The 12485-nt window shown below is 38.8% G+C and overlaps 1 protein-coding gene across 3 annotated transcripts in view; it reads left to right on the top strand.

Moving 5' to 3' along the window:
• The window catches only part of CEP85L (centrosomal protein 85 like), a 141933-nt gene that overhangs the window by 61048 nt on the left and 68400 nt on the right, over window positions 1–12485 (top strand). For all 3 annotated transcript variants that reach the window (XR_008203493.1, XM_052671081.1, XM_052670987.1), the window contains exon 3: window positions 10018–10784. Coding sequence is in view for 2 of the 3 variants with exons in the window: in XM_052671081.1 (XP_052527041.1) it covers window positions 10018–10784 (767 nt within the window). In the remaining variant the exon portion in view is untranslated. The remainder of the gene's footprint in view (window positions 1–10017; window positions 10785–12485) is intronic.

The raw sequence follows: 12485 nt of genomic DNA, 5'->3' as shown, positions 1-12485 counted from the left end.
CAGCATCTGAAAGTGAGAGATCTTCCCAGCAAGTTTTGTTGTTTTTGAAGCAGCAGTAGAATCTTGGGATTAATAGGGATGACTTCTGTCTCGGAAATGTTTGGTACAAGCATACCCAAATTCTCTGAAGTAAATGGCATGTGGTGTGTTCACCACTTCTGAGTGGCATGTAGCAGTGGCAGGTTGTCTGCATTCAGCTGCCTGGCCTGATCTGTGCCTGTGGCAGGCAGGAAGGGAGATGGTGTGCTGAGGCACCTAGTCACAAAGTGCTGCTGAAGCTGCAAGCTGTGTGCAATGCCTTGTCTTCCTGCCATGCAGGGCCTGCAGCCGCACTGCTGCAGAAAGAAGTCAGCAGAGGAAATGGCAGTGTATACAAGGTTGAGAGAGGCTTCAGATGAAGGTCTGTCTCCTGCATGCCTGAAAGCTGCTGCTCCAACAGCTGTTGCTGTTGGAAGGAGCTGTTCTTGGTGGCTTGAATTGAGACAAAGGGTTCATTTCTTAGTGGTGAGCAAATGGGGCACGAGCCAACTTGAATGTAGTATTTTTACGCTAAAGACCATAAGGACAGGAGTTAAATCTACAGTAATGAATAATCTCAAATGTAGCCAAGAAGTCCGGTCTCCTTGGGAATTGAAAGTAGGAATTAACCTTTTGAAGTTAGTTGACAGTAAGCTGTAGACTGTTTATGGCTGTACTTACATATAGAATGGAAAGGATCAATAAACTCCTTGGTCAAGAATAACAGTTATATCTGCATGGAATTAAAGTGCTTGGGGGAACGCTCCGAGTCAGCTCTGGTCCCTTGAGTCCCTTTTCATCACACGTGCACTTCGCTTTCTCTTCATGTCTAAGGTGAGGTAGTTCTGGTGTTGGAAGGGATCAGATTAGCTCACATGAGTGTGCTGGTGTTGGAGGTGGGACCTGGAATGTTAGAGCTGCAGTAGTATTCGTAAGTTTCCTTTAGAATTGAGAAAGTACAACTTCTGCCTCTGTTGGTATAGGAAAGTGGAGGGATAGGTATGTTCCCATTGATGATGTTCACTTACAGAGGATGAAAATATTTAGGGTTTTTATCTCCCTGGAGGAAAGCGGTGGATTTTTTCAGGTGGGCTTGGTTACTCCATATTTTGGACAGTTTTTTCCACGTGGAGTTGAAGTAACTCCAGCAGAGGGATTATCTGGTAGCTGTTGAGGTGGATAGTATTTGTAGCTTGAATATCTAGATGATTTAGAAATAAAGGATAGGTATCTTGTCATCTGTAGCATAATTTTTTTCCCTTTAACCATTGCTTTTAATGAATGTTCCTAGGGGCATATTTGATTTCAGTGTATCTTCACTGCTTGTCATTGAAGAAAATGGAATTGGAAGCTGTAGGCTAGGCAACCCTCATATAAGGCAAATGCAAGTTAGCATCTGTACTTCAAGTGGAAAAAAAAAAAAAAGAAAAAAAAAAAGAACACCCTGTGGCAGAAGTTTCCACTTATTCTTTCATTTCAGCAAAATGAAGTTGCTTGATTGCGTGACTGCTGTTCTGAAATATTGTTTTATCCTCTTATCTGGGAGGGAAAAAATAGAACCTGTTAATCTAGAAATCGTTCTACTTTGTTACGTAACTGGTGCTTAAAAATAGCTTTGGATTGCTGGAAAAGAAGGATTAGATAATGCTATGAGATAGGATTTTCCTCTTCTGTTCCATTTCTTTTCCCTTACGTTGAGCATCTACATTTTAGATGCTATCTTTTATTTTATATATATATATATACATACATACAATTTTGTGATTGCCAGTTGTTTGTTACGTGTACTCTCACAGCACTATCCTGTAGCCCAGCTCTGAACTGTGCGTGTGCTGCAGTAAATAGCATAGATGCTGAATGCTAAAAGTTGACAGGCCTTTAAAGAGGTACATGTGTCTTTTCATGGTGGGAGGCAGGTACTGCTGGGAAGGTAGGTTGTTCAAAGGGTTCAGAGCCTTCTTGTTTATGTTGCGTCTTTAGGAATCTTGGTTATATTGGACTGGGGGTGTTATTCTTTTAAATAAGATGGCAAAACTTATAAAGTTTATGCTGTCTTAGGAGAAAGGTGGTTCTTTCAAGACCCACTTCTATTCAAACGTGTTCAGGTTTGTAATTTAGAAATACTTTATGTAGGTTAGGCTAACCTTTGTAGATGAATTTAGCAGATAAACCTGATTCAGAAGCCCGGTTTTCATTTTGGATTACTGTTGCAACGTTGGTACCATGATAGTTATTTATGCCTCATTTCCAGTGCCCGAAATGGGTTTACCTTCTATTTTCTTCACCATCTCTAATGAGATGCTCTGTGTGTTTCAGTAACAACAAAACAAAGAAAGCCTCCCATGTAGTATCATATTAGCCAATTTTTTTCATAGGCTTCTAATGGATCCACATTTTCACATCTCTAACAATGACAAAATAATTGAGTACAGTAAGGAAAACAGTCTTGCAGTAATTGACTGCTGTAATTATTTCTCTCTGCTGAATAATCTAACATGCTTCAACTGCAGCTTTATGAAGAATGTGGCACTTTGGTAAGGCTGTCCTTGTTCACAAGTCTGATACCTGCCCTTGTTGTAGAGTGGCAGCATCCTACCTCTGTACAGCATTTCTCTTCTTTACATTCATATGTTAAATCATTTTCCATACATGAGCTTCATGTGAGTGGGATTTTTTGACTCAGATCTGATTTAAGAAGATTCTTTGAAAATGTCTTTCTCCTGAAGTTGTGGACTCCATAGCTGATTATTATTAGCCTAGATATTGCTAGGCAAATTGTCCCTTGACAGAAATGTCAGTAGGCAGAACTATTTTGTATAGAGTCTTAAAATATCATTTATACTCAGATCCCTTAAGTAGCCTGGGTGTGCTTGGTGCATGGGGGATGTTTTGAGGGCTTAAGGGTTTTCTTCTGGTCTCTTTCCCTGCCTGCATACACCTCAACATTTGTTAAAACCTAAGTTTTACTACATTAGATCCTAGGATCTTTACTGTGTGACTCATAGACTCATGTCTGTTGGCCTTCTTTGTTGTTACGTCCGCATTTGTTTTCCCTTGTAATTTCTTTCTGTTGCACTGGGTTGGTACAGTCTCTGAAGTCAACTGCTGCTAATAACAAAGCATTTGAAATTTTTGTTAAGTTTTATTTGTGGAAACGTTTTTGTTACTTGAGATGTGGTAGTTCTTAGTGCCAGGAGCAGTAAGGAGGAGGGGAATCATTTTACTCTGTATTTCAAGGGAATGTGTGCGGTTGGTTGTGGGTTTTTTTGGGGTTTTTTTTTTTTTTTTAATGAATAGTTTGGATGACAGATTATTCAACCAATTGTCTCTTAACTTAATTGGGAACTTTAACCTGAAGTCTTACTCTAATGGAACATAAGAGAAAATGAACACTTTTTATCAGGCATGTCTCTTTGCTCAATGGTTTTTAAACTAATGATATATTTGCTTTTTTGTTTGTTTGTTTGAAAATGACATTATCTCCATCTTGTGCTTTGTTTTGGTGCTGTCTCTGGTTTGTTTATACATGTGCAAGTCTGTGAGAAGTACATTGCTTCCCTTGTCATCTAACTCAAGTAATGAAATTAGGAGTTTTGGCTCTTGAAATGACCACTGTAAATAGAGACTTGATTAGTGTTACTCAAATAAGATCCTATGAATGTTGTCTTTATGTGTGGCCCATTATACCATTTAATTGCTTGTCCTTGGTCATAGAATCGTAATGGCTTTGTTAATGAGATTTTTGCTAAGACTACATCTCAGGTGTGATGGAAATATGATTTGGTGTACATGGAGGACTTGTCAAGTTTGGGACAGCCTTTTTACAGATAAAGAGGATCTGTTTTGCCCTGTTTGTTAAAGACTGGACTTCAGAAAGTATTTCAGTACCCTAATTACTCTAACTGCTTGCATTCTTAAAATAGAAAGTAAAGTAGATTTTATAGATCTGGTTTCTTGTCAGTAATGTGTCCTGAGGAGAGGTAGGGAAATCTGAATGAGGGTAGGCAACTTCTGTGATACGCTGATAGGAGGACTCTCCTGTGTATGAAAATAGGGAAATGTGAATAAAAGATTTTCACTATGAGTAAATAACTTTATTCTGCTCAATGACAAGGTGTAACTTTTTTGTTTGCTCAGTGCAAATCAGTTACTATGCTAAGCATCATTAACCAAACTTCAGAATGTACTTGTATCCCCCACTCTGATTTCAGATTATTGGAAAGTTGAGTGTTAACCCCACTTCATGCACTAAGTGGGATTTCTGCTATTTTACCTTCTGTGTTGTGTGACAAAGAGGTAGTAAGTTTGCCAGAAGGGTTATAGAAGTACCAAGTTCTTAGGTGCAACTTGTAGTACATGACAGATTACAAAAAATCCTACAAAAAAAAAAAAAAAAAATCCTATTAATTGGTTCAGTGTAGAAGAATTAGCTCTGAGTTTGCTATATGTTTCTGTGAAAGAGAAGCGTTGGGCCACTGCAGTATCTGGTGGTGCTGGAAGCCAGTGAACTTGCTATTTTTTTTCCAATACCAGAAAGTGAATTTTCTTCTGAACACTACTCACCTGGTCTTGCTCTGCAGGCATAAATGTGACACAGGCAACTTGGCTTTCTGACAGTAAGTGTTTTAGTATTTTACATACTGGTATTTTAAATCAGTATTATTTTAGTACTGATTAATGCAATTAATATGTTAAATATTTTATCTCCAGCAAGTTTTTTTTTTCTGTTGTTTTTTTCTTTCTGCTTGTTGTTCATGCCCAGCACTTTAGTTCCTAAACATGATTTGTTTATGTATGAGAATTTCAGGCCCCACTCTCTCATTCAGAATTTGTTAATTGCCAGAACAGTTCTCTCTAGTCTGCAGAGCTTCCATTTCTGACACAGCTTTATGTGGCACATCCTTGTGTTTATTTATTCTTTGAAAGAGATTTATTTTCAGAGACTTCCTCCATTCATTCGGTTCTTATTTCAAGTTAACGCCACTCATAGTATATACTCATACTAAGAGGGGAATGGCAAGGATTTCTGTGCAGGGGAAAAAAAAACCTCAAACAAAAGCAAACAAACCAGCCCATTCCTGTGATTGGCTGCTGCTGCCTGGAAAGGCACCCTCTTGCTTCCAGTGTGTGATCCAGGTTGAGATCTTGCAGTATGTTCAGCTGATTGTGCTGCAGCCAGGCTAGCCCAGTATTTAGGTGGGTAGGTAGTGGGAACATAGGTGTAGCATAAACCTTGCTTTGCATGGCATGTCATCTCACAGTGTTTGTGTGTTGTATGTTTTGTGGTTTCTTTGTGTGTGGTTTTTTTTTTTACCAACTTCCAAGAGATTTTAGATGTTCTCATTATTGAAAGCAGTGAAAGCAGCTGTTGAGGAAAAGATTTCCAGGAGGCAGCCATATGCTTTTGTCGTACAGAAAATTTGTGCTACATCAGTGTTGTATGCTGGACACTGGAATTGCTCTGGCTTGCTGCTGGAGTACGTGCAGTTAAGTTACACCACAGGGAATAATTTGGCAAACGTCCTGTAACAAACTTAAGAACTTTTTTACGCTGAAGCTCTGTCAGATGCAAGTAAATATGTACAATAGTGGTTTGGCTGCCCCCATCTGCCTTCTGCTCAATTAATAATATTTTAGTTTATTTTCCTGGATTGGAGCAGTTTATGTCAGTGTGTAGGGGGTAGGGAGTGGAGTAAAAAGGAAGAGAACGTCATCTGTTTCTAATAGTGGCATTATTCTCCATGGTCAGGGTTTTCTAATTATAGCCTGGATAAAATATCAAATTTCAAACTCTTTCACACAAGGAAAGTTTCTGTTTCCAGTGATATTAGATACACGTGCATCCCACCAACATATGCATAATAAGCATTTTGGGTTTTGATTACTAGCTGATTGTTTGGTGATATGTTGGGAGAAATAAGATATACTTCTATATCTAACAGTTTAGTTAGATATAGAAGTATATCTTACAGATGGGTACTCATGAAGTGTCAATTTCATTTTGCAGCAGGGAAAGTTTTCAGTAAACCTTTTCTGCCTCTCTTGCTTTATGACTGACCACTGGGGCAACTGATCAGGATCTGAAGCAGCTGACTGATTGTGTTATCAATCTGACCTGAGAAGTGGCTTCAGAGATTGTCTGCTAAGTCTGGTAAATGTAGATGGAACTAGTGATGTTGTAAAGCAAAAAAAAAAAAAAGTATAGGAAAATGTAAATAAAGAGGAGGAGTCCATTAAGTTGGGAGGTTGTTGTTGTTTTTTTTTTTTCTACTTTTCTAGAAGAAAGTCTGTGCCATGCTTGTTCCCAAATAAGTGAAATTTCTGTGATTTAGGTTTTTTGGAAAACCAGAATTGATTCTCTTGCATTATTTTTCAATGCTAGATACAGAAATAAGATAACTGAGAGGTATAACAGAGGGTAGTAGGAAAGCCATATGGAAATGTTATTTACTTTTGATTCCATCTTCTGCTACTGTGTGGTAGAGATCTAGTAGAACAAATTTCTAAAATATTCTTATTACTGTGATTTAGGATCTATTGTATCAAAGGTTAAAATGCAGTGCCAATTGGATGGGTGGCCTTGGATGCTTTGTGGTAGGCACAAAAAGGTATTGATATGATTGAGAAGCAAGTTTTGATTTTTAATCTTTATGTTCAGAGGAAAAACAGTAGCTTTATTTTGTCTCCCATCTCTTCAAGTTTTCCTTGATGAGAACAATCTTAAGCATTGAAAAGCTGATTCTTGATGTATACAAACTGTGTTTGAATGCATTTACAGTCTTCAAATAAAGACTGGCTTGATGCAGCAAAAGCTGAACCATGTTGAGAAGAGAGCAGTAGTTCATTCATAACTCCTTTTGCTTATTCTTGGGCAACGCTTTCCAAAATGTGGTTTGAATTTTGGATCATCATGTGTGGAGCCAAGAATTTGAAACGATGATCCTTGCAGGTCAGGATATTCTACAGCTCTATCACATGAGAGGGAAAAATCTTTTTTGCTTAAAGTTGTCTTTGGCAGGATTTGGTGAGAAGGAACTTTTTTTTTTTTTTTTTAATAAACTTTTCTTGCTACATGAGTTATCCAACACTGGCACATGTTGCCCAGAGAGGCTGTGGAGTCTCCTTCTTGGACATCTTCAGAACTTGTCTGGACAGCCTCTTGCGCACCCTGTCTAGGTGTCCTGCTTGAGCAAGCGTTACAACAGATGGCATCCAGATGTCACTTCCTATCTAAGCCATTCAGTGACTCTGTAAACTTATTGCTATGTCTGCAGGAGTAATTGCATCTTCTAAGCTTTTCTGTGCTTTTGAATTTTTATCTTTTATCTTTTATCTTTCATTTTGATGGCATTTCTGAATTTTGTGTTTTTTGTACTATGAGGAGGTGTTTTAGAATGCAGACCAGTTCTTTCCAGCTGAGCCTGCAGTCAAGGCAGACTGAAGCAATATGCTCTAAGAAAATGTGTGAATTTTCTCATATGTTTCAGTGAGAGTTAATGGGAAGACCGATTAGGGCAACTTGAAAGCAAAATTGCTAGGTTTCACTTCAAAACAAATTGTCAGATACATCCAACTGCTATTGATGGATGTATGTGTTATATTTCAAGACTGAGGCTGCTTGTAGAGTTCAGAATCAGAATTGCAGAAGACAAATTTAGATCTAATTTGGGAGTTTAAATTTAGAGTAGAAGAAAGCAAAACAAATTTTTTCTATGTATGAGTAACTCATTACACCAGTAAAAATAGGAAAAGGAAGGCATATACTTCTAATTATTATTAGCCTTAATTCTAGTTTGAAGCTGGTATCTAGATTGCATTATCTATATTTTAGACCAAAAACTCTATATTGAATGCTACTGTAATCTTGTTACAGAATGTATTTGAGTAAGCATACAGGTTGGGTTTCAGCTCTTGCCATTCTCTTGCAGATGTGACATTCCTACTCATAGAAATCAACATATCTTAAAGCATAGAAAGCATAGATCTCCACTGTCAAAGAGGTTGTTCTGTATCGTAATGTCCTCTGTGCCTGATGCAGGCAGATTGGCTGCATGTGGGCACATGGCAGTTTTAGGAACTTGGTGTTGCATATCACTGTCTCCACTGCTGCGACAGCTGTTTGGCTAGAGAACCACGATTCCTTCAATTTTAAATGGATTGCATAGTATTCAGTCATTCAGTCTTTTTTGCTGTGTCCCACTTCTTGAGCAGTGTCAAGGCAGAGAACAGCTATGTTTCTCTGGAATGCAGAATTTTAAAGATGAAGTGCAGGGAGGAAAAGGGGTTTGGTCTTGCTTGTAGCGGTGTCTCACGTTTTTAGCAACATTGTGCATCAAGTAGCAAAGCTGGTAGTGTTACTCATCTTGTTCTTTCTAATATGATCAAGCTGTGTGTATTCTTTTTGGCGTTCAGCGCCCTACAGGTAGCTCTCAAGCTGTTGGTCTGTTTCAACCAAATCTGACAATTCTGTGGAAGTCTTAAAGGTGGCCACATTCTGTAACTGCTGCGGAAACAGGCAGCTGGGTAGAGGTGAGAGATAATGTGGTATAAGCTTTCTCTTTAAAATGAGAGAATTGATGGTGGGACTGTTATTGAAGGCTTCAGCAAATATTTTCACCTCCTTAGTGGCCTTGGCTGCTTTAGGAGTCGGATGTGTATGTAAGAACCCAGTATCAGTTAAGGAACTGTTTATTATTTTGTGGAATATAAAGCATTTTTCTCTGAGACGAGGAGTGTGCCTTTATTCCTTCAATATTTTGTGTTGTGATGCAAGTGCGCTGAGTCAAAAGTCTTGTCCCAAAGAGGGAGGAGAATCCAAGCTGGGGATAAGGGATTTTGATACATGTAAGTGCTGGTCTTCCTGTTTGTGGCATGGTGTATTGGAAAGCATACACAATTAGTAGCATGTTCTGGCTTTTCATACTAACCTACTGCAGCCATCAAGCTGGGTATCCTAGCTGTAATTTCAGAGTGCTTGGTTGATTTATATAAAGTATGTGTGTAGTTCAAGAGAAGTATTAGGATTGTATCTGCCTTGCTCTGAGCAAAAAGGATCTTGAATGAATAAATAAATTAGCTCTTTCATTCTCTTATCTACTTTAGACCTGTTAAGCTTGGGTAAGGTGGAGCCATGTGACGTAGTAGGAGCTGATCCTCTAATGAGAGGATTAGGGGCTTATTTCTGGTTGTCCATGTTCTGTGATGTGAAGCACCTGCTGCTGGGGATGTGAGAGGTCTCAGGCTGTCCTCAGTCACCTCTCATTTACCTTGATCATCTTTGCCCTTCTGTTGCTTTCTGAGCATCATCTTTCTGATTTCTCTGTTCTTGATATTTCAGTTTGGGATACATTTAATGAACTATGCTAAACAGTTCCTATGCTGTGTCCTGTTTGGATTTGTGGAAAATACAAAACCTAAAAGGAACGTAATATTTTTTTTTTTTTTTAATTAAATCACCTGATAGAAATGTAGGTTGAAAATAGTGAAATCTGAAAAGATGCATAGTACTGACCAGAAGTTGTTATTCATCTGCCTTGTCTCAACACTTTTGTTTTACAAAGTGCATTCAGTGAATTGTGTTCCCTCAAAGAAGGAGAGGAGGGGTGTTGGAGGAACAACAAATCAGGGAGATCCTAGATTGGGTTGCCTCTATCATTTGTGTCATTAAAACCATTTTGAGTTGTAGGGGGAGAGGAAAAAAGCCTTGCCTTGTGTGCTGAAGTTGGGAAATAAACACTGCACTCTGCCCACAGTCTTAAGTGTGTCTGGAGCTTCTCTTATTGCCTTCTTAGTGCAGTACCCAGCAAAGTAAATTTGAAAAGATCTCATTCTGCGAATGAAAGCATATTGAAATCTTGAATGGTTCAGAACACCTTGTTCTGTCAAGATACCCATTTCCTTCCATTTTTGCATTTCGCCTTGAGGTTGATGTTTTGCCCTCTGTGCACTGTGTTAGTATTCATTTTGTATTGTACTTACGTAATAAATTTTTCTTCCCAGATCATTCAACTTCAAGTGGTACATCCTCGTTTAAGCCCAGCCGATCACTGGTTTCTATTCCCACTGCCCATGTGATGCCGTCTAATGCCAGCTCTTCACTTTCCAAACACAGGGAAGCTTTCAAGTCTGATGGCTCTAAATGGAGTACAAGCTTTGTACGGTCAGGAGGAGGCAGAAATCCAGATGCCCTAGACAATTCTCTTGACATGAAAACCGCAAGACCTGTAAGAAAATGGTCCTCCTTGTCTAAGCTCAGCTCACCAAACACCTTCAGCCAGGATGGCAGTAGTCATTCAGTGGACTCCAGAGCCGGTACAGACAAAGCTGTGTCACCACCATTAAGGACAAATGGGCCAAACTGTTTGCATGACAGCATGGAGTTGCTAAAAATTGAGGACAAGGAAATAGGGAAAAAACGGTCTTCTCTACTGGACTGCAAGTACAAATTTGAAACGTGCAACAAAGATGATTTTGTTTCAGATTCCTCGAGTAGGAGACATGCCTTAGACTTGAACTACAGTGCCTTACCCGAAAGCAAACCTGTGGCAGCCAGTTGTGAAGCTTTTGGACAGAGATATGCAACCTTGGGACAACAGGCTGTGAGTGGAGCTCCCATACAGCCAGCAGTGAGGACTCAAATGTGGCTTAAAGAACAGTTACGGGCAAATCCCCTGGACTGCAGGACTGCAGAAGAGCCCTATGGTGTAGCTGCATGGCACCTACAGCAGCTTGAAGACTTCAGGCCGGGAAGTGAAGACCCTGTGCAGGTAAGGCTACAGCTTGGTGTTTGCTGCCATCGTGTGGCATCTCGTGTTATATGTGAAGAATAATGCCTTTCATAGAGTTTTTAGTAAAACACAACAGGAAACTCAAGTCCTCTCAACCAGGTGGTGGTAGTTTTAAATGTATATTGGGGTTGCTGCTACTTGTGTCTTAGTATCATGTGACTGCCAGCAATTTTCTTCTGACATCTGTTTGCTTAGATTCAATCTGTTGGTTCACATGAGACCAGCATCTCTTGTTGAAGCTGGGTACAGTAAGAGATTAATCAGAAAACAATTTTTAAAATTTTTAACAGTTCTTAAGAGCATTTTTTGTCATAGTGTAGTGGAGGAAATGTGAATGTCTATTTTCATCTGAACTGAGAGATTTAATTTACACAATCAGAAGGACTGATACCTGCATACAACAATATCGCTATGTCCAGGACTTAAAAGCTTAGTTCAGTTTGTTGTTACTGCTTATTTTTTTAGTAAATTAACTGACTGCAGTTAGTTGAATCTAATCACATTTATTTAAATAAAATGTATTTGTCTTATTTGAAGCTTTTTCATATAGTAAACATTATGGTTTTTTTTTTTGTTTGTTTGTTTGTTTTTTTAAGATGGTATTTTTAAGCCTTTCTGATATGACAATTCCCAGTCTTCGCATCCACCTCCTCCCTAATGGGAAAAGATAGTTTGTAAGGGAAGGCATGAATTAGAAATATTAATACTTAAGTATGTAGATAGAGTTGTCTGAAAGTTGCAAGGAGATTACATTATGTAAACTTCTGCATCAGGCAGTGTGAAGTTAGTCTAGGATACTGTCTCAAAAAAGATAATCTAGCTGTATGTGAAAATAACCATTTCTTCTGGCCTGACAATAACAAACAGTTGTGCTCAAATTTTGTTGTTTGTTCCATTGTGCACTGTGGGAAAGACTGAGAAATTTAGAAGTTCTCAGGATCCCACAATGCTCTTAAAGGGATCTGTGTTTTTATTATTATTTATTAACATAGAAAGTTGAGGCTGATTCATATTACCAAATTATTATTATTATGACATTTTTCTAGGTTCTTCGCTTCTCACAAGTGTATCCTCAGTCTGGTTGTGATGAAATGCTTTTTTTTTTTTTTTTTTTTTTTTTTAACAGATGAAGGCCAACCTCTTGTTGTGGTTAAGGGCAGGTAGGCAGGCATAGATTCCCAGCTGTATTTTGAGGACAGAGCTCATAGGGGGAGCACAAACATTAGTTATCTTTTTGGCTTCATTTATAAGATGGTACAGCAGCTTTTCTGCTTGTAAGATTGCAGGTTAAAGTTTTTCCTAAAGCTGCTTTGTCTTGCTTCTGTTACTTTTATATCTAGATTGGTAATTTATAGCTGGATCAGTGTTTGTTATAGAATATAGATAGGATCCTTGCTTCCTCAGGCAGACCGTTAAGCTGTGTCAACCCTTAATGATAGGGTTTCTCACATTGTTCAGAGAGGTTGTGGATTCCCAATCCCTGGAGGGATTCAAGGCCAGGCTGGATGTGGTTCTGGGCAGCCTGGTCTGGTGGTAGTACTGAAACTAGTTGATCTTTTGAAGTCCTTTTCAACACAGGCCATTCTATGATTCTCTGCTTTCCCCCTTACTCAGTTGCAACGGCAGATCACAGGGAGTCTGGCAGTAATTAAAAGGAGTTCCTGCTGGCTCTAACAAGTG

This window comes from Tympanuchus pallidicinctus, unplaced genomic scaffold (genome assembly GCF_026119805.1).
Source record: "Tympanuchus pallidicinctus isolate F22 unplaced genomic scaffold, pur_lepc_1.0 scaffold1, whole genome shotgun sequence".
Lineage (NCBI taxonomy): Eukaryota > Metazoa > Chordata > Aves > Galliformes > Phasianidae > Tympanuchus > Tympanuchus pallidicinctus.
Note: the sequence above shows the minus strand (reverse complement) of the source record. Positions and strands in the feature narration are given on the sequence as shown.